General features: G+C 39.3%; 2 protein-coding genes across 2 annotated transcripts; one reads left to right on the top strand and one right to left on the bottom strand.

Moving 5' to 3' along the window:
• Positions 1 to 223: 223 nt before the first annotated feature.
• galnt10 (UDP-N-acetyl-alpha-D-galactosamine:polypeptide N-acetylgalactosaminyltransferase 10 (GalNAc-T10)) lies at positions 224 to 18,247 on the bottom strand. Its single transcript, XM_051876713.1, has 12 exons — positions 17,968 to 18,247; positions 15,333 to 15,426; positions 13,769 to 13,907; positions 10,793 to 10,959; positions 8,667 to 8,852; positions 8,408 to 8,591; positions 7,271 to 7,388; positions 5,793 to 5,900; positions 5,226 to 5,447; positions 4,211 to 4,327; positions 3,972 to 4,121; positions 224 to 3,777 (listed from the first exon to the last, which is right to left on the bottom strand). Exons 1-12 carry the CDS (start codon positions 18,115 to 18,117, stop codon positions 3,610 to 3,612), a joined length of 1,803 nt encoding a protein of 600 aa, XP_051732673.1. The 5' UTR covers positions 18,118 to 18,247; the 3' UTR covers positions 224 to 3,609.
• On the top strand, positions 17,906 to 26,472 carry LOC127503215 (reticulon-3-B-like). The gene is made up of 8 exons (XM_051876744.1): positions 17,906 to 18,050; positions 19,150 to 21,329; positions 22,722 to 23,010; positions 23,177 to 23,315; positions 24,235 to 24,304; positions 24,546 to 24,592; positions 24,672 to 24,730; positions 26,116 to 26,472. The coding sequence occupies exons 2-8, from the start codon at positions 21,257 to 21,259 to the stop codon at positions 26,162 to 26,164; spliced, it is 726 nt and encodes a 241-aa protein (XP_051732704.1). The 5' UTR covers positions 17,906 to 18,050; positions 19,150 to 21,256; the 3' UTR covers positions 26,165 to 26,472.
• Positions 26,473 to 27,188: the final 716 nt, after the last annotated feature.

Genomic DNA, 27,188 nt, shown 5'->3' with positions numbered 1-27,188 from the left:
ATCCTGTAATAAAATAATTAATATGTATCAAACTTAAAATTCAGTTTGTTGAATTGCCTCTGTATTCTGACCAACTCTCTATTCAAAATAAGACCACAACACTTTTATAATAGAGTTGAAAGCTCTGAAGACTTGAATCATTCTGTGAAGCCATAAAATTAATGATACAAATGAAAATAAATAACACAACTCTGAATAATCACTGCACTAATAATTATTAACGTCGTGCTGTCAGAACCATTTTAATGCATCAGAATTGACAAGCCTGTATAAAAATACCAGCATTCCCAAGATTTCCCACCAACCCAAGACTTAACATCATCAGATTCCACAAACACGCCTCGAAATTCACCATGGCTGACACAAAAGCTGGTCTTCAAACAGTTCAAAAGCAAGTACAGCATCAGATTTCTGTTTGAAACAGTGGTCCACCAGAAACAATCATAGCAGAGCAATAATTCATTTTACGAAACCCTGGGCTCTCTTTAAAATCTACAGAAGTTACAAAAACATTAATACTTGAAAATAGGCTCTGGACAAAGACACGTTTGAAAGTGCTGGGCAGATAAACTTCAAAACGGCTTCGGAGCAGAGAAACATTTAAAAGTGCTTGACAGATAATCTGCAAAAATATTCCATGGTAAAAACGGGTCAACAACACTGTCTCAATCTGAAGAAACGCACAAAACTAGTGTGCTGATGGGCTTCACACGAGGATCTTCAGCAAGGCACATGGATTAGATTCAAGTTTAACTTTGTGTTGGTAATGTGCGTCAGGAACTGAACATTGCAGCATCCCGTCCTCTCAGCGGTGGGAACGTGAACAGATCCCGTCTTTGGGGTGGAAGCGCTTACTGAGAATCGGACAGATGGTGGGAAAAACATCACAAAACGCAACTGACCCTACAGCCCAGTAGTGTGTTGTTGGGTTGTTCCACAGTCTTCTGCTGTACAACATCAGCTTTAAAGGATTTAATCAATTGCATTGTTGTTGTTTACTGTACAATATCATGCAAACAGGATTGACTATCTGAGATTATCCCTTCAAGTTTTTGTAATAAAATATGTCTACTAAAACAAAAAACAAAATTTATATATATATATATACACAACAAAGAGAAGATGGGTAATCAAGCTGAAGAAATTATCGCACTGTAAAGTCTGTTCACACATTTCTGCGGAATGACCCAGTTAGAACGGTCAAATAGCTTTCAATGTTTACAGGGGACAATCAGATTTGCATTTCCTGAAGGAAATCCTGAACAGTGTTTGCAAGGCAATCGTGTTCAAGTCCAACGCTGTGATTCTGTGTAAATGAAGAGCTGCATCAAGAATCAACAGTCAACAGATGGTTAAATAGACGCAAGAATAAGTCCAATCACAACTCAGTAGGGATGCACCGATATGGAAGTTTTAACTGATACCGTTAACCGATATATAGCCTGATTGCAAAACAAAAGGCAAACAAATACAGTTGACAACTGCTTTTTTATTTAAACTTTAACTGCAGAAAACAAATCTCTCTGCCATCTCTGATGAAACCTAAGACAAGCTATATTTCTGAAAGATTAAGCCCAGAGGAAGCATATGCACGGAGAATAGTAAGGGTCCTAAAATAGAGCCTTGAGGGACACCATGTAATAAAGGAGCTGACAAAGAGCCCAGTATACGAGACAGTATATGAGATTAACGAGTGCATCACAATTTCTAGATCTGGTTTAGAGAGATGTTTAACTTTTGCAATTGATCTCGAGTGGAAAAATCTACCCTTGATGACAGGACTGATCTGCATATTTGATCTGCAGTCTCGTGTGCCTAATGTACGACTCCTGTATGTTCTTGTAATAGTCTTTACCTTGATCATATTCGTCATCCATCAAAACTTTACTAGCATGACACTGGTTTGCTTTATCCAATCGAGAGATGTAGTTTGCGTATCATATGCTCATACAGTGGCTGCCGTTCAGCACGAAGAGAAACGACTTGGGCTGTTCCAAAACAGAAGAGAGATCGTGCTTTGAAGCCAAATACACTATTCTCTCCTCCATCTCTGATGAAATCGGCCGGGTTTTCTCCACCAATGATAAGACAAGCCATATCTCTGAAAGATTAAGCCCAGAGGAAGCATATACACAGAGAATAGTAAGGGTCCTAAAATAGAGCCTTGAGGGACACCACATAATAAAGGAGCTGATGTAGAGCCTAGTATGCGAGTTGCAATAATCTAACCTTGACGAGATTAACGAGTGGATCACAATTTCTAGATCTGGTTTAGAGAAATGTTTAACTTTTGCAATTGATCACAAGTGGAAAAAACTACCCTTGATGACAGGACTGATCTGCATATTTAAAAGCAGTGGGAGTCTCGTGTTCCTAATGTACGACTCCTGTATGTCACTGTAATCGTCTTTATTTTGATCACAATCGACATCCATCAAAACTTTACTAGCTTTACTAGCGCAGTTTTCTCTACCAATGATAAGACAAGCCATATCTCTGAAAGATTAAGCCCAGAGGAAGCATATACACAGAGAATAATAAGGGTCCTAAAATAGAGCCTTGAGGGACACCACATAATAAAGGAGCTGATGTAGAGGAAAAATTCCCTAGATAAAAAGAAAACATCCTATTTTTCAGATAAGAGGAAAACCACTGGAGGACCATGTCCTGAATGCAAACCATACCCTGCGATGATCTAAAGGAATTTTTTGATTACTGGAGTCGAATGCGGCGCTGAGATCTAATAAAACTAAAACAACATGTGAGCCTGAATCCAAGGAAAGAGAAATGTCATTAGTTACCTTTAACAATGCAGATTCAGTGCTGTGCAGAGATCTGAAACCTGATCTATGCATCTAAAATGTTAAATGTAAATAGATAGAAGTAAAGCTGTGTATAGACAACGCTCTCCAGAATCTTAGAGTTAAAAGGCAATTTAAAATAAAAAAAATGACGATAAACTCTTATAATACGCGCAAAATGTCACGTCATGCTGAAAGCACCAATCAAAACCCTGATGGCCAGCAGCGTGTTTGACCGGAGGAAATAAGAAAATTAAGTAGATATATTAAAGTCATGGATTATCTAACCGATAACAGAAACATTAAAAATGAACATTTATGGGCCGATGCCGATATATGGTGCATCCCTACAACTCTGTATCCAAATACAGCGACATCATTGCTGTCAGTGCAAGATTTTCAATCTTTCCCTAAAAACACACTGCACACTTAAGCCTGCAATATCTCCAAAACAAGAACATCAATCATGTGCAGCCTTGCAAACACTGCTGTCAATCAACACTCCACAGTTCGTCCGACCCATTCTCTCTCTTCAACAGTGGCATTTGGTGCTTTAGCAGCAGGGGTGAAAGTGAGAACTAAGATAAAGATGAAGATAAAAGGTGCTGGCCATGTGGAAAGAGGGACGCAGCTCAGTTTTCCAGCTGTTTGGAGTGCAGACGATCAGACACACATCAGTTCAGTAAAGGCACGAGAACGTCTCTCTTCACGTGAGCTTCGAGCAGCGACACCGTCTGTGATTACGAAGCTTTAGTCAGCATTTCACCAACCGCGTCACCTGCGGCGGAGGATTCTCATGTTCCCGCTGTTACGCATTATGATTGCGATTGAAAGAGTCTAAAACGGTGGCGTTAATGTACCCGAACAGCCACTGCTGACTGGGTGACGTGGAGTCACAGGAGTTCATGAAAATCTTCTTCTGTGCAGCATTGGAGTCGATGCAGCTGTTACTGATGGGGTGATAGATGCTCTTATCCTGTCAACACACACACACACACACATTATTATGGAGGCGTTTCAGAGTTCAGAAACAGTGACACTGATATAGAGAAGAACTCCCACTGGAGGGACTGCAGAGCTCTTTCATGCTCAAACAGCAAGACTCTCAGCGCACAGATCAGATCTGGACAAAAAGCCATTCCTCCGTGGAGGTTAGTGAAGGTGAAATACCTTCCTGTAGGCCCACAGCTGGTTTCCCTTCATCCCGTGGCAGTCGTAGAGTGTAACGGGGCTGTTGTGCGACACGGCATCGAAGCAGACCTTCTTAGTGTGCAGCGGGTCTCCTACCCGTATATCTTCCCTCCAACCCAGCGTGAAGACCTGCATGACATCCAAACTCGTTTCATTATTCACATAAAAGCATTCATCAACATTTGATATTCAGTGCATTTATAATACGTGAATCTCACCTGACCGTGACTCCAGCTCGGCTCGCCCCGTTCCCTCAGACATTTCTCCAAACGGATCGGAGAGCCCGAGGAAAAGTGCTTGCTCTCCATGCAGAGACCGGTGCCGACGTTACGCAGCTGGAAAACAAACACACATCACTGCCATGTACACGGTCACTGTACTAATGTTTGTCACAATAATGGCATTTCAGAATTATGTATATCGTTTTTTACATAAATTTTTACGTTTTTAGGTCTTGCACTTTTGTATATTTCTCCCTCTGCCTTTTTTGCAGGGGATTTATTCATTTAAATGCTCATTTCCCTTCTTTCGTTCACTTTTAATCCCTATATTTGCATCCTTTAATGTGTTAAAGTAGAAAATCAATGTAGATCATATATAATCTTACTGGTCAAAATAACAAATCATTAATGATTAATGTTTTTTGAATTCTGGTCAGAAATGTTTTATCTTGTGGGTTTCAGTTTTAATCGCTCCTCATGTTCAACTTTAACACAGTTTGTGCTCGTTTGGCAAGGTAAAACACATCAAGTTTAATTGTATAGCTCATTTCTCACATACGCCGGAAATTCAGTTTCACTTTAAATAATTTTTTATGCTTGGTGTTTATAATAAAGGGTGATGCCACTATAATTTATGTTTGTTTTACTCTTATATTTCTCATTCCTGTTTGGTTCTGAATACAGTTCAATTTAAAGGATTTGTTGTGGAGTGACGGGAACTAAAACACAGGTTTATAGTGTTTATATGTAAATGTTTCATTTCATATAATGGTATTTTTGCCATGTAAATGTAAATGTAATAATAAAATACAACTTGTCTGTGTTTTTTTCCTCTCAACAGTGAAATTTTGACAACTTCAGTGCAACTTATATTAATTTAATATTAAGCACACTGTAAAAAAAAAAAAAAAAAAGATCTTTTGAAGTTGTAAATAAAACAAAATTTTGATTTTGGATGAAATCGGAGCCGGACCGACATCCAGCACCGGTGTGTTGGGTCATTAAAGCGCACCTCTCCCCAGGCGGCGGCTGGAGGCTCCACCGGCGGATAGTGTTTGGGAAGATCCCACGCCACCTCCGTCATGAACCACTTGAAGCTCTTGCAGTTCAGCCTGTTCCTCAGGTCCTTCTGCGCCGCCACGTCTCCAGCCGAGAGGTGTCGATACTCGGGCCTCCGCTGGTAGATGAACTCCGCGTACTCGTCCATCCACACCTCCGCCACGCGCTTCAGATTCTACGAGAGATCACATGATTCGTCATACTGATGCTCAACGTGTTACTGAAGCCAGTGCTGCTGTTCATCACCATGTTTTCATATTACTGCTTTATACTAATACATCTAAGTTCTTCTTTGGTCTTTGTTTAGGAGCTTATAGCTGTAACTTGTTAACAGTCATTGTTCCGCTTGGCGCTCTTTTTTTATTGCCTTTTTTCTCCCATCAAAATCTCACAGGAACCTCAAAGGACAGGGCATTTCAGACAGGGCATTTCCACGTGACAGTGAACAGGCTGAAAATCTAAATCTGATCTCACATCAGTGCATTATAAGATGAAATGCTTTGTGGGAAGCGACACTCACCCTGGCGAGACTCACTCCTCCCGGCACTTTATAAGGCACGTACTTCCTGTATATGTGACCCACTCGAGAGCAGGGAATGTCCTCCATGCGGCCTCCACACATCCACACCTCAGAAACACACCAACACAATCAGATGAGTAAACGGAAACACAAGCACTGCTCTGTGTATATAATAGAATATTCATATATAATCATATATAATATAATAAAATTTACCATAAAATAGGCCCATATGATTTACTTTAATGCTGTAAAAATTAATAATATAATATAATATAATTATTAAACCCATATTATTAAACCTTCATTCCGTATAAAGGACTTTATAACAGTTTTTTTTTTTTTGGGCAAAATGTGATTGAAATTTAAATTGCACAAATATTGTTGTTCTCAAATAACTGTGACTGAATAACCTCAATCAATAATCTCGACAGGCCTAATTATTTGCACAATCAGAGATGATATGCTTTTATTATTAAGTCACATGAAAGGGAAGTTGTGCTATTTTTTTTTCTGTGTATCTGAGTGAAACGCTTCTGGAACAAGAACAAATGTAGGGCGGGGCTTGATTTTGTCTGTAGGGAATTGATTGGATGGTTGTGGTTTGCTATTGGTGGATCTCATGTGAGTGACAGGTTGCCCCGCCCTCATCATCAGAGAAGAGAAGAGGAGATAACCTCATAATCTCAAGATTATGAGAAACATGAATTTAACACAATAATGATGTGCACCGATAAATCATTTAGAATAAACACTGAAATATTCCATAAAAAAAACAAGAATTGACAACTTTGATTTCATGGTGACTTTAAGTGTTGTCACTCAATCAGGAGTCGCTCCAGCCTGCGCTCGTCATCAGATGTCAGCAGAAATGTCAATAATAGGGAAAGTTCTGTATATCAACTTGTGTTAACAGCTGATCAACTTTCTCAATTCAGCCGCCACAGGCAGATCATGTGCCACAAAACTCATTTTGGAAATATTGTGGGTTTTCTTGAATCCACCAGGTGTCACTATAACTGACTTTATTGTGAATGTAGTGACAACCCTAAAGAAAATGTCTGGATGAGCAGAGTTTTCTTTCCTGTGTTGATGTACATGCTGTTGACGAGGGGAAGTTGAGGTCAAGTCAATAGACTTTTTAAAGCTAAAAAATGTTTGTTTTTTTTGTTTTGTTTTTTTGTGTGTTTTTTTTATGGAACATCGCAGTATTTATTATAAATGATTTATCGGTGCACATCATTACTGTGTTCATGTGTCTCCCTACATGGGAAGCCTATTGAAAACACTGGCCAATCAGAGGCCTTCAAATGAGTCACGACTGTTCAGGGTTTAAACGCTTCATGGGGAAATAAGATCCCATCAGTGATCAGGATACAGAAGAAACTTGACATGGACACACGTAAACACACTGTGTTCTGATTGGCTGAAGGCATGCTAATGCCTGCTGGTATATTAGACCAGGCCACAACTATTACCTTGAATGAAATCTCATACTGCTCTCCTCCCCAGATCTCCAGTCCCGTGTCATATCCTCCCAGCTCCCAGAACCACTTCCTGTCCACAGCGAAAAGACCGCCGGCCATCACAGGAGACCTTACAGGGAAGAGGAGAAGACACAGATCAGACTCGGTGTTATAATCAATCAAGCTGGCTACACTGCACAATCAATCTCTTATTTTCTAAAGAAAAACACAAGAGTATTTTTCCAAGACAACAACAAGACTTTCCAGAACATTTTCTCTAATGTTTTTTCCAATTAGCCATCGATTTTTCCAGGATGCGTGGGAACCAGTTTTGTGAAGTGAACGCTGTTGAATTTGCATCTAGAATGTAAACTGATGATTGGATTTATATCCGTTTTGCTTTTTGACCAAGTGTAAAAGGAATTTGCAAACGCAATCAGACAGAGATCCGATCGCTCGAGACACATGAACAGCATCTGCAGGGTTTTTAAAAACCAAAAAGGGATGAGTCAGAATTATAAAATATTATATCTTATCCTAATTGTTTAGATGTTTTGTTTTCGATTCACCAGCTGAATGAAAATGGCAGTAGATGCTGCTTATGGAACGGCAGAAATATAGCGGTTACCCTGGTAATTCCTGTATAAAAAGCAGCTGCGCTTTTTAGAAATGCCATGAGTTTGCACGTATGATATAAACACCATAAAGTAAACCTTATCATAACTCAACAGTAGAATCGGTAAATGTGGGCCGTTCATTTATTGTGAAGTACTCTGAAAGCACAAGTCTGAAGAACGAGCATCAGCGCCACATTTTGACGTGCAGCGCTCATGATTAAATCATCACCTTCTAAAGTTTAATCATCACATTAAGCCATATCACGCTTCCTGTTTTTCTGTCCCCAAATTTAAGACCTCTTAAAATGAAAATAAAGACTTTTCTTATAGTGTTAAGATATTTAAGACTTTTTATGGCCTTAATTTATTTACAACAGACTTTTTAGAGACCCTGATGAAGAGTAAATATTAAAAATATTGACCTGAAGTCCCAACCACAATAAAAAAAATGTTTTACAGAAAAAATAAATGCACGCATGCAATTATTAGCCACACACATACACAGTCTGGTAGAGTCTGAAACGGCACTCACTCGAAAGGGTCGCTGGGGTCCAATTTCTCCATCTGAGGTGGGATAGGGATGCGTTTGTAGTACATCTCCCAGTCAAAAGCTCCTCGCATGGCATCGCCGGCCTGCATCTCATAGCCAAAGTTATCGTGGTCGATCACATCGATCATAGGACACACGATTGTCTTCCGGTTCTGCTCGATGCGATCTGAAGGGGGAAAGACAACCAATAATCCACTGCCATTGAATCAGAGTTCAGTTGTACAGGAGGTGTTTGTTTTACCCAGTAACGGAGGCAGCCAGTTGACGTTGGCCTCGCAGTGAGAGTCCAGAAACGTGATGACATCACCCTTTGCCGCCGCAGCGCCCAATAGTCTGGTCCTGATCAGACCCTCGCGCTTCTTAGTCCGCAGGATCCGCACCTTGGGCAGTCGCACCATGTACTCCTCCAGAGGGGCCTTCAGATGCTCTAGGAGGGAACAGACGACTGGTGTTTAGTCTTCCTGAACACAAGAGCTTACAAAAGCATTTCAAGTCTTTAGAACATTTATCACGTGTCAGGAAATCAATGTTAAAGGAGACATATCATGAAAATCTGACTTTTTCCGTGTTTAAGTGCTATAATCGGGTCCCCAGTGCATCTACCAACCCAGAAAATGTGAAAAAGGACAACCCAGTAAATTTGTTTTGGCAAGCCTTTCACTGCAAGCATGTGAAAAAACAGGCTGCTCAGATTTCACTCCCCTTGTGACATAGGAAGTGGATCTTATTATAATATTACCGCCCCTTAATCTGCTCGTTTCCACCCACAGAGCCACCATTTTGTTTTTGCAAGCAACAATGGTGTACCAGTTCTAACACCATGGCAAAAGTTCGATCAAAGCATGATAACTGCTCTGTCGTTGGCTGCACAGACGAGCACTGAACACTATTGAGAGTCTCGTTAGCTTGGATAGCCTGAAGTTGACCCTGACAAGATCGATCGCTAAAAAAGGAGCGTTTCTGTCCAAGCGATATTTTGGAAAAAATATTAGAGCAGCATTTGATAGCAGTCATAAACGTTAGTCTGGTGTGTTTGACAAACAGGTACGCTATGTATAGTGGGCGTCCATACGGGTTTTACACAAAAGATTAACATGACGGCACATGCTAGTGGATGAGTTGAATCAACTCCACAGCAACTACATAAATTTATCCACTAACCATTCAGAAACGTCTAAAAGTTGTAACTTCTTCCTGAGTCTCTCCATCAGTGTCGACTCCGGTTTGAAAAATGTAAGGCTGAACACCGTTACTGACAATCCTCATTTTGGCTGCGTGAGATTCTCCAGCTTTGTTGTTGTTGAGCGACCGAAGCTCCGCCCCCTTTCCAGAAGAGCAGCAGCAGCTCATTTGCATTTAAAGGGACACACACAAAAATGGCGTGTTTTTGTTCACACCCAAATAGGGGCAAATTTGACAAGCTATAATAAATGATCTGTGGGGGATTTTGAGCTGAAACTTCACAGACACATTCTGGAGACACCAGAGACTTATATTACATCTTGTGAAAGGGGCATTTTCTGCAGTGTAGGACAGGTTTGGTAGGTTTAAGTATGTAATTACAGTGCAATTATAGATGTAATTACAGAAATTAAGTACAGCTATAATTACATGCAGGCATTTTTAACTTGAAGTATAATGTAAAAGCATGTATGCACACAATAAGTGAATCGTATCAAATGATTCATTTAAATGTTAGTACACAGTAGATACAGACACGCCATATAAAGTGGGACCAATAAACTTAAATTTGATTTCACTATTATATGATTTCTACTATTCATATTGCTGCTCGTCACATCTTTGCCACAAAGAAATGCACTTAGTTTTGTTTTGAAACATGTTGTTTGTTATCACAAATTATTTACCTTATATTTATATGCTATAAAAAGCTTTCATATGAAGTGCTGCCAGTGTTTCAGTTTTTGGGGTGTGAGGAGATCGATGTATAATCCGACTAGAGTCAGGGCCGGACACGAATACTGCGTGTACGAGTGAGATGAAACCCAAACACTTGGCTGAAACATATTTATGTTTGATTAAAAGAAGCGACAGCCCTCAAATCTGAGCTATAGAGAGGGGATTACGGCCTTCAGCAATCTGGAGCTTATGCAAACATGTGACAAACAAGGATCATCTGGCCTAAAACACGAGCTTAAATCTGTCATGCAAATAAAACCCGCCGGCTGAGTTACTGGAGATGTTGAGGCTGGGAAAGTGACCACAAACTGACGGTGATTTCATCATGACATACAGCTCAGCTCAGTTATTTATAATGACGGCAGGTGATCCTCGGTCCACATATTCATCATAATGTATCGGGAACGAGCAGAACACCCTTCGCTGCTCGACAGACGCTGCTTGTACCTTTGTCACTGAAGTCGTCCACGAGGATGATCTCCGCGATGAGCTGCGGCGGCGAGCGGTTGAGGACGCTGTGAACGGTGCGCAGCAGCGACGACCAGCCCTCGTTGTGGAAGGGGATGATGATGCTGGTGGTGGGAAGATCTTCGGCATACATCTTCGTCTTACAGCTGCACACACACACACACACACACACACACTGATCAAAGCTGTGACAGCAGATACAGTTACAGCTCCATGCTTCGCTTGGAACCATTTTCATTGGTGGAGGAAAAATATATGCACAATTATTCAAAAGCATGCATCAAATTTTAGTCTCAGAAGAAGATGGCAGATTTTCGGAGATTTATGATGTCTGATTGGACGAACACTAAGACAATAAAAAGATCAAATGACAGCAAATCTCTCAGAATTGCACTCTAGTTTCTAGTCAAAACGCTCAAACCACAGATACACTGAATCACAGTCATGGAAAACCTGGAAATATCAAAGAATTTTAAAATTGTGATTTCAAGGCCATGAAAAATTATGTAAATAAATGAAATTGTATTTTTTTTGTGAAATATGAAATAGTTTTGCTCAGTCATTATCAGCATACTGCACTCTTTGTTGCTTTCTTTATGTATAGTTGAGGACACACGTTTACACCCCCTTGCAGAATCTGCAAAATGTTAATCATTAAAGAAAATAAATAAGAGGAATCATAAATTGCATGTTTGTTTTTATGTACTGCCCAGAATAAGCTATTGTATATGTATTTATATAGTCCACAAGATAAAATAATACCTGAATTTGCAAGAACGAACCATTTCAAAAGTTTTCATACCCTTGATTCCTAATAAAGTGTGTCGTTACAAACATTTCCAACAGTGACTGTATGATACTGAGATCCAAAGGACTCACAACTTTACAAAATGTGCAAACATTCGCTGATGCTCAAAAAGCTTTTGATCATCCAGGTGACGACACACAGTATTAAGAGTCAAACTTCTGAACTGGATCTGTGTGTAAATTCAGCTATTATTTTGTCTTGTAAAGTATACTGTTCAAAAGTGTGGGGTCTGTAATATTTTTAAATGTTTTCGAATAAAGTCTCTTCTGCACATTTATCTGATCAAATATACAGTAAACATTTGAAATATTATTACAGTGTAAAACTGCTGTTTTCTATGTGAATATATAGTAAAGTGTAATTTTCAGCATCATTACTCCAGTCTTCAGTGTCACATGATCCTTCAGAAATCATTCTAATATGATGATTTACTGCTCATTTATGATTATTATCAATGTTTAAAACATTCAGTTGTGCTGCTTCAGATTTATGTGGTAGTTTGGAGTAAAAAAAAAAAAAAATGAATACTTTTATTCATCAAGGACACATTAAATTGATCAAAAGTGACAGTAAAGACATTTTTAATGTTACAAAAGATTCTATTTCAAATAAATGCTGTTCTTGTAGAACTTCATGAAAAATAAAGTGTATCACAGTTAGCGCGTGTCGTCTCCTCTCTGCTGACATCTTGTTACTCCTAACTAGGTTAAGATCCCTCTCCAGTTCTCCTAAATAATTCAGGAGCTCAGACCTAGTCTTGACACGTATGAACCTTCATGAATCACACTTATTCTCAAGTCCAGAAATAAGAGTAAAATTACGTCATTCTTAAAATTTTGACACTATTAAAGCGACATCTAGCAAATATTCACAAAAGTGTTTGAGTGTTGAATTTAACAGTGTTTCTCAGAAAACACTTCCTGCGAATTTATTCGTAAATTAGACAAAAAAAGTAGAGTAATGGATATTAATGCCGGCTGTTTAACATTCCTATCATAAAACTGTAATATTAAATGTTTAGTTGCTTACACCATACAACACACTCTTTTACAGTTAAAATGAAGCCTCACGCAGGAATTCACACTCGTCTTCTGTGAACAGTAAAGCCCCGCCTACTTTGATCTGATTGGTCATCTCAATCATGTTGACACTGACATTAGAGCGCTGAGGCAGAGCAGAATAAAAGTGTCACGTTTAAAACGTTTAGTCATCCAAACCACAAACAGATGGAGTTCAGCAGAGCAGCGCAAGAATATCACATACTGGGGGACAATTTGGCCATTTCTGATGATTTGGGGGTTCGATGTCTATGACGGTCACGGTCCTGAAGTGACGAATGAAGAACAGGGCAGATCATCAACAGGGCTAGTTACAAAAATGCTGCCAGTTCTCTTTTGCCAACCCTACACCTCACCATCTGGTAAAACTAGATTTTCTGCTAGTGTGTAAAAATATTTGGAATTGAGCGACTGGAACACAAATTTGCACAGTCCTTTCGCTATTACTATCTAAATAAGAGCATCTCTGTTTCATCTCGGTTTGTTTCTAAGCAAATGCAGCTGAGGTGTTACTGAATCACCGGTTATATGGAAGAAAACCACCCAAACTAATGTAAAAGTACCCATTATTCACTGCGCCTGTTTTATTGTCATTTCCAGTGGATCTTTTACTCCTGGACTGTACAATGTAAGGAGGAAATGCTGCGTTAGATTGGCCTGTTCATGTGAACTTTAAACATTTAAATATTAAATATTACACTTCTGTCTAACTAGATTATTACAAGATCCTGAACAGAAACTCTTGGTACTAAAATATTTTAGAGCTGAGCTTTACTATAATTGTGTACTGACTTTTCCGGGCCTGAATATACATCACAATTTTGAGATTTCCTATCATTATTTTCCATGACTGAGGTGATGTGATGTAAATGAAAGGAATTTAATATGTAATATGTCACAAAGAAGAAACTGGCCTGTTATTTTAGTCATACTCTACTAGTGATCTACACAGCAAACTTACACTAAAGTTTAATGCAGAGTTGAATAACACACTGTTAATGTACTGCAATGTGCTTGAGAAGCGTTAAAGAGCAGGAATCTGTGTGGCTCAGGCGATTAATACGGAGTAAGAAGAAGAAAAGCTCTCACTTTGGGTGTCTGATATCAGGCAGGGATCTGTTGAGGGAGATCTTGTTACTGACGAATATGTTGAAGCCGTTCTCTCTGTAGGCCTGATCCACGCGGTCTGAGTCGCTCAGCGGGTACGGCCTGCCCTGCTCGCCAACACCTGCGGACACATGACCACAGTTACTACCCAGAGTTACAGGGTTAAACACGGACAGAAACCATTCATAAAAATGAATTTGCTGTATAACGCAGAATGTCTCAGAATTTGTCAAATTTTGAATGAATAAATTAAAAGTTGCAATATAGCAATATGGACTAGTGAATATTAAACCGCAGAAAGATTTAGATTTAAATATGAATCCTGCATGTTCTGTGTGTCTCTGTGAATGAATGGCGCAGACGCGTGGTTTCGTTTACACGTACTGAAGCATCTGCGTCTCACTGTATGAACACATGAACGTCATCTCCAGAGCCGCTCTGAGAGTCTCTTCAGCAGCGTTTCACTGTTTCATTTGAGAAAAAACTATCATATCATAAACACACAGAAACTCAAAGGTCTTCACCGCAACCCATCAAAATAAAAGTTCAGTTTAACTTGAAGAAATTGTGACAAATATATTACTATTGTACAGTAGAACATACGTCTTAATGTAATACTACTACTAATAATAATACAATTATTATTGAAACTTTATTTTGTTTAAGGAATAATCACACAATATTTCTTCCAAGTTTTAATCTGTTGTGCAGCACTTTGTTTGCCAAAAAATGAAAGGGTTTGTTTAATTTTCATTTGATTAAAAGATAAATTAAATGTTTTATGCCTGCATTTGATTACCAGAAAAATTAAAATACACAACACAGACTTTCTGACAAAACTAAACATTTCATTGGGCCCTATTATTGTAAACAAATTAATAAATTAAGTTGTTTTTATGAATTCAATTAATTAGACATGTTTGATTAAACTATTAAAATTGAATCCAGAAAAATGTAAAAAATTGGTAAAAATAAAATGGAATTTGAGAAAAAATGAAACGTATTTCATAGGGCCCTAAAAATGTCATTTTTGTTAAACTTTTAATAGATCGCTGCTAAATTGTTTACGTTTCATGATTAATTAGACATGCTTTTTGATTAATAAAGTTTAATTTAACCATTAAAACAGAATTAAAAAAAAAAAAAGAATTTGGGAAAAAATTAGCGTATTTCATAGGGCTCTGTAGTTATCCGAACCACAACTCTACCATTAGAATTTCAGCTGAATAAACCCAATATTTGAGAACTGTCGAAATGACTACAATCCATCTTTTCACCATGTATTTTTATTAAGCACACAAATCTTTCAGTAATAACAAATCTAACTTAATCTTTTCCCAACAAACTCTTGATTGAACTAGAGGACTGGTATCCGGAAGGTCGCTGGTTTAATCCCAGGCAAAGAGAAAACGCTTACAGGCGATCAGTATGACACACATGCTCAGGACTCTCAAACATGAACTCAACATGTCTTTGTGAGTCAGTTTTAGTCCTTGATCTGTGACCTAAACTATCACTGTAAGTGATTTCCCATCATGTGACGTACCTGAGCGCGCCGCTTCACTCTTAATAACCGCATAATCATGCCAGTCCCGTTTCCGAACGCCGCCGTTCTGCACTTGTCTGTGTCCGTTCTGTCTCTGAAAACACAGAAAGATTGTTTGAGTAGAGCGTTAGCTGCAAAGCAAATCTAGCGAGGAGCCAGTTTCAAGCAGCTTTTGTGAAGCGATGTGTGCTTCATATACAAACAGATGAAGTTATTAATCATCAGCATCTCTAACCTGATAAAATATTCATTTAATGTTATCAGAGCTATACTTCATCTGCAGCAACACTGTATAACATGAAACACTCATGCTACTCGTTTCTCTCCAGTACGCTAGGAAGAATCATTTAAGTAGTGTAAATCGAATGAAATGAAATGTGTGTACATGAGGATGATTGACGATTTATGGTAACATGTCTTTCTTCAGAAGATGAGTGCACACTTACAGGGCGTACTATGAGTATGTAAACAGGGATGCAGTGTAGTTTACTGCTACGTGTCTGTTTTTAAATGCAAACAGCGTCCACAGCCGCACCTCTTTTAATGACACGTACAGCTCACTGTCCAAAAACAAGTTCTTGGCAACAAACTCAATCATTGTGGCAGATCAGATGAATGAATTATCAGAGATATGCGACTGTCGTGGATTGAGAACGGAAAGCAGTAGGTGAATAAACCCGAATAAACCCCGTCACTGCTGGATCTCAGGATCTTCACTGGGAAACAGAGGCGCTAACAGACCGCCGGCCTGGACGAGAGCCAGCGGCCGACAGCACGTGTCACGAGAGGAGCAAACAACACCGTCTTTCAAAAGACCGCTCACATCCTCTCTCTCTTCCTGTTCAATGTGGCGGTTCAATAAATCATCTTCATTATCCTCATATCATTCCCAACACAAACGATGCTGAGGCCAGTGAATCTAGAGCAGGGAAAGACTTATTCAACATGTGACCGTACAAATCACAGACCAGACTAGAGATCTCTAAAGTGCCGGTGTTTCAACACCATGTAAAGTCTTTCGGCAGAACCTACGCTATTCGGCTGCTTTGCATATTTGCATGAATTTGTGTAAAACACTAGCTGCATGTCAACACAGTACATTATAACTGAATATAAACAAGCACAGTTCATTCAGTATTCCTGGGAGAACTCATGGACCCACAATGCTCTCTTCTGGGTTTTATGTTTCAAACACAACACACTCAACATGATCAAAGTATAATTCAGGGCCTTTCAATCGACCTTCATTCATCTTCAGAACACAAATTAAGATATTTTTGATGAAATCAGAGATTTCTGTTCCTCCATTGACAGTCTACGCAACTACCACTGTCAAGCCCCAAAAAGGTAAAGCCATCATTAAAGTAATCACGTGACTCCAGTGGTTTAAACTCTATTTTATGAGGCACACGAGTGCTTTGTTTGTGCAAAAAAACAAACAAATATAATTTACCACTTTATTTACAAAATATTAATCTCCAACTCATGTTCACGTAACAACATCTGCTCTTGCGTCAACACAACGTGGAGCTCTTGTGAAAGCGCGTTGGAGCAGTGTTGTTGCCAAGTCTGCAGTTTTCCCGCAGAATTGAGCTACTTTAACACTGTTGCCGCGGCTTGAAGCGACCCCAACCCGCGGCAACAGTGTCTCTGGACCGGAGCAGACTGTGCTCGCACTGCGGTCCATATTTACACTGTCTGAATCGTTCCCCATCCCCTATATAGTGCACATTGACCATATAGAAACTAGTAAATGTGTGAACAAATGACCAATTTCAGCTGCAGATTCAGCGTCTGTTTATAGTGTAGGAGGGGGCGGGACTTCAGATTCTAGAGAGCATTTGATTGGACAGAAGATTTGATGAGAAGCTGAAGTGCGCGGTGATGTCATGAAAATCCGTGATCTGTAAGTTTTGAATGTTTATATCTCCTAAATGCAAATTTTGTCATTGTTTTGGAACACACCAGCTTATTCATAACCTTAAGGCTAACACATTCATTCTAAAAGCTTAAAAACTTACATTTTGATTACTTTAATATTTCTTGTGAACGTTGTCAACTGATGGACAGAAATCTCTCAGATTTCATCAAAAATATCTTAATTTGTGTTCTGAAGATTAATGAAGGTCTTACGGGTGTGGAACGACATGAGGGTGAGTAATTAATGACAGAATTTACATTTTTGGGTGAACTAACCCTTTAATTTTCAGACAGAAAAAAAAACTAATTTTAACAGAAAATGTTCAGGTTTATTTATATTGATAATTCTTTTTAACCCAATAACCACAAAAAAGAAAAGTGAACCAGTTTAATGGGTAAAATATGGACTATGAAATCTTGTTTTGAGACCTTATAAGGTGTGTTTTAATTTCACAAATATAGTGTCTAAACTCAGTTCATTATCGGTCTGTGAACATCGTTCAGAAGAACCATATAATTACTGATCAGCCAATAACTTATTACCATGTTGATAAGCCTGTCTACAGCGAGCGACGCGACAAAACGTCAGCGCTCTAGTCGCGTCGCGTTCCTCGTTTGCAGTTTATACGGAGGTGAAATAAGTCAGAGACTGTTCCAGCCCGTGACAGCCCCATACGGAGTTCTGCCGCTTCGGTCGGTGTGAATGCTGCGGTACCTGTATGTGCGCGAGCCCGGATCCGTCCGGGGAGCTGCTGTCAAACATTCGCTCCAGATACACGGACCATAAGCCAACGTTGGGTAAGAACAGAAAGGCCACGATGAGCAGCAGCGATATCTGCAGTAATCTCTTCTGTTTCCGTCGCATCTCTGTGTCTCTGTTTAATGTTTACGCCGTCGTCTTAAATAAATCAACACAAACTCATACAAGTGCTGTAACTTCAGTTCACTCGCTCTGCGTTTTACTGTCAGAACTTCCGCTTTCATGGACTGAACCACTTCAGCTTCGTGGACGGGGGGAGATAGTTCAAGACTAGTTTCGGTGAATGTGATTTGAGAAATACAGTATACTTGGTTATTTCGTGAGAATCTTACTAAAGATGTACTTACAATAGATTTCATTAAAAAAAAAAAAAAAAAACAGTTGATTAACGATTTATCGTCCTGTAGTTTATCAAGCTGTGTTTGATCATTCCTGCTGTTGTGTTCGAATGGAATGGAACAGTTCGTCAAGTAATGTTGATTGATGGTCTTTTATGAATGAGAGCAGTGGCTAGTTTTTCTGCTGTTTAACTTCATCCCACCCTGCAAAAACTAATTTCAGGGAGGTAAATAAAACACATGCCCAGGGATAATAGCTAAGGGAGCTAAGGCGTCATACAAAGCCAAACACAGCATGACTAAAAGAAAAAAAATGTTATATAGATCACTTACATGCAACAGCTGTCCTCTAAACAACATAAAAACAAAAATCGCACACAAAAAATCATTTTCATATAGCTTCTCGAAAGTGACAAACCCAAACAGAACGTTCTTAAAGTATGTCTCGAAGATTATATATATATATATATATGTATAATTTATTTTATATACAAAATTAAACCCTACAAAATGTATCAAGGTCTAAAGAAATGAAAATCCCAAGGAGATTCCTCCAGAGGTGACACGAGATCCGAGAACCAAGCTTCCACAAGCAGACGCACAGGTGGAAAGAGATACGCTGCACCTGAATATGCCTACTTCCATACTATATAGCTGTCACAGTTATGCTCAGTTTAGGTTTTATTTTCATGGTATTCAGTTCCTGTTGTGTCTTGTTATCTAGTTAGTTTTCTTTTGTTCTCTATTTCTATATCTCCGTCTGGCTCTGCATTCCCTCCGGCTCTCCCTTGGTCCTTAGTCATACAGGCTCCGCCTCAGTCCTCAGGCACCCTGGCTTCGCCTTGGTCCGTCAACCTATCGGCTCCACCATGGCACCTCCCTCGGCTCCACCAGATACCATTGTCCTTACAGCTCCACCAAGTTCCCTCATCCCTCCGGCTTTGCCTTGGTCAGACGCCACTCTGCTTGTGCCATGGACTTACGAGCCATCTACTGCGCTCCGTCTCTTCACCCCTTTGGCTCCATCTGGCTCAGCCTTTCCTTCCGGCTCTGCGTTGGTCCTCAGTTGCACCGGCTCCGCCTCAGTCCTCAGGCACCCTGGCTCTACTTTGGACGCTCGTCACTGAGGCTCAGCCTTCAGCCTCCAGGACCATTGGGGTCAGCTGGTCCCATCTGCTCTCCGTCTGCGCCCAGGGCTCCACCTCCATCGACTTCATCTACGTCAGTCGTCCCCTGGGCGTTGTTGGCAAAGTCGCCACCATGGCTCCTTCCTCAGTCGACTCCACTGTGGACTTTCATCCTGGCTGTGCTCTGGATCACCACCTGGCTACTCCCGTTCCTGGCTCCTCCCACCATCGGCACCGCCTTGTTTTCTCCTGCCACCATCGTCTCTAGTCTCCAGCCCTTCGCTGGCCCCTTGTCCTCCTCCAGAACCCCTGCCCTCCCTCCTCAGTTGGACTTTTATGGCTTTCTGTCACAGTTATGCTCAGTATGGTTTCATTTTCATTGTATTCAGTTCCTGTTGTGTCTGTCTTATGTGTTATCTTGTGTTATCTAGTTAGTTTTCCTTTGATCTCCATTACCCGCCACTGGTGTTAAATGTGTAGTAAGCACACTGTTTTGTGGATTATATCTCTGTGGATAACCTGTATTTAGAATGTCACAATAGTAGGTGAAAAACAGTATGTGAGTCATTAGTGTAGTAAGCAAGTGTCCTTACTGTCCTTACCGGTGCCTGAATTTGTGTGCACAATATACTGATATACTGGGAAAAGAAGGGTTATGATCAGGTAAGATCGTTAGGACCCACATTCATATTAGAAAAGCTTTCCAGTGCTGGAGAGACCCAAGCAGGAAGGCCTGAACACTGGTTTTGAGTGTCATTGTTTGTCTAGAGCTGGTGTGCTGCTGGCAACTGCGTGTATATACTTTTGTGTACTGTATGTTCATTTTTTGTGTTTCCTCGTAGTTTGTTCATCTTCGCTTTATTTTTGCGAAGCTTTATTTTGCTTTGCTTCTGCTATGATAAAGAGACATCCAATCTTGCATTGTGTGTTTGTGCATTTTGGGGGCGGAGCAATGAACCTCCTCTGTGGCATGTGCTTTCATCAAAGCTCCTTCTGAAAAGCACAGTGTGCTCTGATTGGTCGGCTGGAGCAGTGTGTTGTGATTGGTGTTTGGGAAATGTCCCGCCCCTTACCATAACCGCCAGTTTCAACACACTACTAACTAACTCAACCAGGCCCCGCCCCTTTATTCTGCGTATGAATTATTTAAATGAGGAATATTGTAAGAAAACTTTTCATGAAACCTTGTGAACAGAGTATTAGGCCAATCATAGAAAGATGGAGGCACTCACTCCTCTCACATGACTTTTACCTATTCATTCTCATTTACTCCCCACCAAACCCATGCCACACATGAGGTCAGAGTTCATCAACCCTGTTTTAAGGGGGTTTATTGAAACGCAGTTGTCTCAATGACTTCCACTGCTGGTGTCACTGCTGGACAGTCTCACTTTACAAAAATGAGTGATTTACACACATTTTAACACCCTATTTTGTAATATTTGTAGTTTTATTTTTCTATTTTTGGATATTATCTCATTTTTTGAAGAGGCACTTGAAGGAGGAAACACTCTTTTGTTAACCATAAATATTTTTATTGTGATATTCTGCAAGTACATTGTTCCATGGGATCGGTACTAAATTTTTGATCTATAAAACTACATGCCATGGCAAAATCTGCTTAAAGAGCTTTAAACACACCCCTGGAATGCCTCAAGACTACATTAATCCACTGAAGCATTCAGACTCAACACATTACACCTCAACACTTCAGAGGAGCGCTGGACATTGTGTTTAACCTGTCGACTTTCATCTGTTTAAAACCATTAAAACTGTGATATGGCAGATCCGATGAATTCTTCATCCTCAGGTCTAAACTCCATTGTGTTGTTGAAAGACTCCAACTTATCAGGTGAGTTAAATAATTCAATATTGTCAGCAACAGTTTCTGTTGGAAAACTGTATTAAGAATTATAATCTGTCCACTAAACACAGCTATGTGTTAGACTGACTGTAAAATCACTTTCCAGCAAATCTAAACCAATGTTGTATTATCCAGGAGAATGCTTTGAAACGTATTATATTAAAGTGCAAACCACAGAATCTGAAAATAAAACAGTCGCTGTCTTCATAAAATCTGATTGAGTTCAAACTATTGAGATCTCTTCAGTATGAGATTTGCAGAAATCAGAATCTGAATTTTCTCAGACTTTGGTGTATTTTTCAGGCACGTTGGGACATATGTGATGCTCAATTGTGGTCCTTTTTACATTTGTTTTCATACTTGGCATTTGCATGTTCTTTTAAGTCTTCGCACATGACTTTCATTGGCCGATTTGTAACCAGATTAATGTCTTTGACCCAATAGCTGCAGTTAGTCTGAGACATGAACGCTTTCTTTTCAGCAAAGCTGACAGGACAGCAAACAACACCAGTGAAACGATTACTAGTGAAATAAATTGTAAAGTTAACCAAAGAGACCTTAAATGAGTGAATCTGGATACAGTGGTCTTTCTGTTTGGACATCAGTCTGGTGAACGGCAGCTTTATGAGGAGGCAACAGAGAGCGAATTCCATTCTTCCATGACTCCCTGAGTTTGTCTCGCTTCAATTACATATCAAGCATTATAATACATTATTTGAGAATGAATGGCTGTTATGTTGAATATATTTTACTAAATAAAGCAAAGCAAGTTGTGTCCCCTCACACACAGTGCTGCTGCGTGCAATTCTTGAAACACCCACCAGATGTCATGAACCCAGCAGTATTTCACTCAATGTCCGTAAACAATTACCAAAGAAACTTTTACAAGAGAAATAAAACATGATGAAACATTCTAAAGAAACAAATGTTCGTTGATGTCAGATATATTTTGATTCATTAAAATATGATTCTATGTTAAATATAAACAATTCACATGATGTTGGCACTTGTGAAGTCTATAATTAAGATGCTTATTATAGTGCTCTTTTGGAGCAGCAGCATGTTTGTATGTGTGCCTAAATAGCGGGTGAGTTTTGGAAACCGTGGCCCTGTCCCAAATCACACACTTCCAATGCACTTACATTGGCTGCTGTAGGGTGTCGCATTTCTCATGGCCCTGTCCCAAATGGCACCTCGCGGTTTTCCTACGAGTCTGCACTTTCATAACATAATGGGCTGCACAGCAGCTCTAGAAGAAAATGGTGTCAATGCAGTCAGATCAGAAACAGTGTTGAATATCAAGTGAATTACAGCACCCATGAGGTTAAACTCAGATTTGAGAGGTCAAAGTTCTCACTTTTCCAAACTCTCTCTCTGCAGTCCAGGACTGGACTAATGAAAAGGACCATGAGAAGACAGCCTTCATCTTGCCATCCCTCCATCATCCATACCTCTCTGCAGCGCAGGGGTTGGTGTATTGGCAGGAGCCGAAGAAGTCAGCGCTAGTGTTCGGAGGCTCGATGCTGGTGCTCACGTCTCTAGCCTCGTTCAGTGTTATCAGTGTCATATCGTACCTGCTGCTCGCCCTGCTCTGTGTCACCATCACTTTCAGAGTCTACAAGTCCGTCGTGCAGGCTGTGCAGAAGTCTGATGAGGGACACCCTTTTAAGTATGTATATATTTGATCTGAAGATGAATGAAGCACAACCTAGGTGAAAGGTGTTTATTTATAGTTCATGGATAAACACTGAACAAGGCTTTGACCTTTCTGACAGTAATGACAAGAATGGCGAGACTTTGATAAAGAGTAATATGAGATCTTTGTTCATCCACAGAGTTTTGATGGAAAGAGACATCAGCATCTCACCGGACACGGCCCGCAGGTACATGGACATATTTTTGGTGAAATTAAACACAGCTCTCATACAGATAAGAAGACTTGTGCTGGTAGAGGATGTGGTGGATTCACTGAAGGTATGTCCGTTTATCTACAACAACTCACAACTACATTCATGTCCAGCTAAAAACTACTGCATAGAATACCCAAGTATTGAGCTGGATATTTATGGAGGTCAGGTACAAATTATTTTTTAAAGATATCCGATAGGTTAAGATAGATGAAAATTCTGTCATCAGTCAGCATCGTGAACTTAAAGGGTTAGTTCACCCAAAAATGAAAATAATGTCATTAATTACTCACCCTCATGTCGTTCCACACCCGCAAGACCTTCGTTCATCTTCAAAACACAAATTGAGATATTTTTGATGAAATCCGATGGCTCAGTGAGGCCTGCATAGCCAGCAATGACATTTCCTCTCTCAAGATCCATTAATGTACTAAAAACATATTTAAATCAGTTCATGTGAGTACAGTGGTTCAATATTAATATTATAAAGCAACGAGAATATTTTTGGTGCGCCAAAAAAAAAAAAAAGAATGACTTATATAGTGATGGCCGATTTCAAAACACTGCTTCAGGAAGCTTTGGAGCGTTATGAATCAGCGTGTCGAATCATGATTCGGATCGCGTGTCAAACCGCCAAACTGCTGAAATCACGTGACTCTGGCGCTCCGAACCGCTGATTCGACACGCTGATTCATAACGCTCCGAAGCTTCATGAAGCTCCCTAAACATTTAAGTATGTTTTTAGTACATTAATGGATCTTGAGAGAGGAAATGTCATTGCTGGCTATGCAGGCCTCACTGAACCATCGGATTTCATCAAAAATATCTCAATTTGTGTTTTGAAGATGAACGAAGGTCTTACGGGTGTGGAACGGCGTGAGCGTGAGTAATAAATGACATTATTTTCATTTTTGGGTGAACTAACCCTTTAATGTGAAATGTTAAATTATTAACTGAATTGTTTTACCTGCTGTGTTTTTCTGCAGCTTGCAGTTGTTATGTGGTTTCTGACATTTGTGGGTGCTGTCTTCAATGGTATTACACTTTTAATACTTGGTAAGCCTGTCTTCATAAATAAATATAATAACAGTTAAAATAAAATATTAATATATTGATGGTTGAAGAAAATTCACATAACATGCAATCCAGAAAGCACTGTGCTAATATAATGATGAGTTCCTTTATGCAGTACTTGGACAAAATGTATGCATAAAATATAATAGTTAATAACCCTCCCTCTATGTAATTGTTTCATAACAAAACAAAAGAAAAATAAATGTTCTTCTTTTCTTGACAGCTGATATCATCTTGTTCTGCACTCCTCTGCTGTATGAGAGGAACAAAGTAAGAATGTGTTTCATTTATAAACTTGTTACTGCTTTTACTGTTCTTCATTTTATTTCCTGATCTTGATTTGTTGCAGACCCAGATTGATGGTTATTTGGTGCGTGTTCAGTCTCAGCTTGAAGAGGAACTGGCAAAGTATGTATGATTGATTTATATTCCTCGTTTAAAGCACCTTATTTCACCACAGTTCAAAATAAAATCTAAGCACATGTACAGTATGTAGCTGAATACAAGCATTAGACAAGGTATAAAATATGTAACTAATCAAATAAAACAAGAAATGTGTGAACACAACACCAGATACAGGCCCAGTGCAGGAACTGATGGTCGTTTCAGGAAATGTCTGAAGAAGTGTGTTTTTACGCTGTTTTGAGGAACTCTTTTAACTCCTGCTCTGGAATAAGAACTCTCTGAAGCAGAGGAACTGTGCTGAGCGTGTGATTGGTCAAACACATATGAGCCATAAACCAATGAGAGAGATGAGATGAGTCATGATGTGTACACAGACTTGTTGTAGTTGTTACTTTCTGGTTTGATTATTTTATTAATACACAGTCAGAAAGAAAGTGCAAAAGTTTAGGGTTACAACAGCTTATCACCTTTATCACTAAATAAGCAGTTATATGCTGAACCTTTTAGGGGTAAATAAAGCACAAAGATGTCTCTTCGAGTGTCCTGCCCCAGTGAGCTGTTGTACTGCCAAAAGTTAATTTTCACCCATTTTTTCAGAGTGTATTATTAGATCAAAATTATTAGATTAAATTAGGTTCTGAGGTAAGGATGGAGCGAGGACATGCAGGGTTAGATGTGCTTTTATTTATGATAAAACAAACAAAACCTACAACGTCGGGGAAAACACAGCAGCAGGACAAGGAAGGAAAGCCGGTAAACATGATGAACATTTGACGACGATCTGCCACAGGACTGAGGGTACGTTTATATGACAATGATGTACTAAAAACAAAAAAGTTTTCCTTTGCGTACAGATAACAACGTTGTCAAAAGATCGCACGAAAAGTACTAAAAGCGCTGTATTCTGCTGCCAGGCCAGTAGATGGCGATGTTTGTAAAGAAACACTACGCGCCTATACACTGAGCACGTTTTTATAGTTTATACAGAGACAACAAGAGTATTGTTTTTAAAAACTTGCACTTTGAAACCCGTTTTCAAACGTTAGTCTTTTCAGGCCACCAAAATGCAGTTTTCTTGTAAATTAACATCCAAAACGCATAAAAAGTTTTCCGTTTTTAGTTGAAAATGGTGATAAACCAATGGGCATTGAGTGATAAACAGATGGGTATGGTTCAATGTTCTTATGGACCCATCTCAGGTCTAATCTAGACTGAACTGTATCTATGAAAAATGAACAAAAACTTACTTTCTTTCTGATTTTGATGTTTGTTTATTTGCTGTTGTTGTTGTTTTTTCCATACAATGAAAGTCACTGTGGTTCAATGTTCTTCAAAATGTATATTTTTAAACAGTAATACGCATTTTTCAGTTTGCTCTCTTTGTGCAGACTGCAAGACAAACTCCCTGGTCCCTTAAAACGGAGAAAAGCGGAATGATGGATTCCTGTCATCACATCAGTGAATTACAGTATTCTTTATATATTAGTAAAAAGAAGCCACTGCACTCCAGTCATGTTGAGTTTCTGTTAAATCATTGAAGTTTGTTTGTACAGACAGACTTTACAAACTCAGTGGCATGTTATAGAACTGCAGTCCAATGTGTGACAACGTGACTGCAATAAACTGAGCTTTGATGAACAGCTTCCCTGGTTCGTTTCTTCCCTTGTTTGCACAGTAAAGGTTACTCATTTAATCCTGCTTCCAATAGGTCAAATGTTAAGTAATGCTTGCTGTACTGGGGAACACAGTTTGAGCCCATAAATAGAGACCCAGCCACATGTTGAACATGTGAGCCAGAGTTACTTTGTTTTCTTTGTTGTGAGGTAGAAGCATAAAAGTGGCAACTTTGAGTTTTCCAACTGTAACATCTTCATTACGAAGGATTTCTTCTTGTCTTCTTGCTTTTCATTTTCTGTATTGTATTTCATCCATCCTAATTCTGCCTTTCTCATACTCTTCTGAGCAGTCTTTGTTCTTAAAATGTCTTATTCTTAAACTTAAGATTTCATATTCAAAAATAATTAGTAATTATTTTATCATTAATAATCTCAGGTGCTGATTATGTGTTTTGTACAGTATCAAAATTGTTTCATTTTTCATGCAAGTCCAGAAGTCAGTCACTGATAAACTCGCTCTGTTTGATTGACAGCTCCAGTGACTGTAAAGGGAGCGTTCTTTTTATTTATAATTTACTCACTGTATAAATAACAGATTATTTTCATCCTCAAGTTGAGCGTTTAGTCTCTGGTTTGATTTACTGACATATAGTCAAAGAACATATGATGGTACATGAATCATTAATATCAGATCAGGCACTAGATTTAACACAGTTACTCACATGTTGTTGCAATACATCTCACTAATGCCAGTGGGCGGGGCCAAAGTTGCAATGATGAAGTAGACATTGATTTCTTCTGCAGAGGCGGTCTTTCATCTATATAGGCACATTCCAGGACAAACC

This window comes from Ctenopharyngodon idella, chromosome 21, assembly GCF_019924925.1.
Source record: "Ctenopharyngodon idella isolate HZGC_01 chromosome 21, HZGC01, whole genome shotgun sequence".
In the NCBI taxonomy this organism is placed as follows: domain Eukaryota; kingdom Metazoa; phylum Chordata; class Actinopteri; order Cypriniformes; family Xenocyprididae; genus Ctenopharyngodon; species Ctenopharyngodon idella.
The sequence above is the reverse complement of the archived record's forward strand: the minus strand, read 5'-3'. Positions and strand labels throughout refer to the sequence as shown.

Coding starts and splice junctions, on each gene's coding strand:
- galnt10 (XM_051876713.1), bottom strand. CDS start 18,117: ATGCGACGGAAACAGAAGAGATTACTGCAGATATCGCTGCTGCTCATC. Junction 4,328..5,225: donor CAGCCGCCGCCTGGGGAGAG/GTGCGCTTTAAT, acceptor TTTGTTTTCCAG/CTGCGTAACGTCGGCACCGG. Junction 3,778..3,971: donor AGCTGTGGGCCTACAGGAAG/GTATTTCACCTT, acceptor GTGTGTTGACAG/GATAAGAGCATCTATCACCC.
- LOC127503215 (XM_051876744.1), top strand. CDS start 21,257: ATGGCAGATCCGATGAATTCTTCATCCTCAGGTCTAAACTCCATTGTG. Junction 23,011..23,176: donor GATGAGGGACACCCTTTTAA/GTATGTATATAT, acceptor GTTCATCCACAG/AGTTTTGATGGAAAGAGACA. Junction 24,305..24,545: donor TATTACACTTTTAATACTTG/GTAAGCCTGTCT, acceptor TTTTCTTGACAG/CTGATATCATCTTGTTCTGC.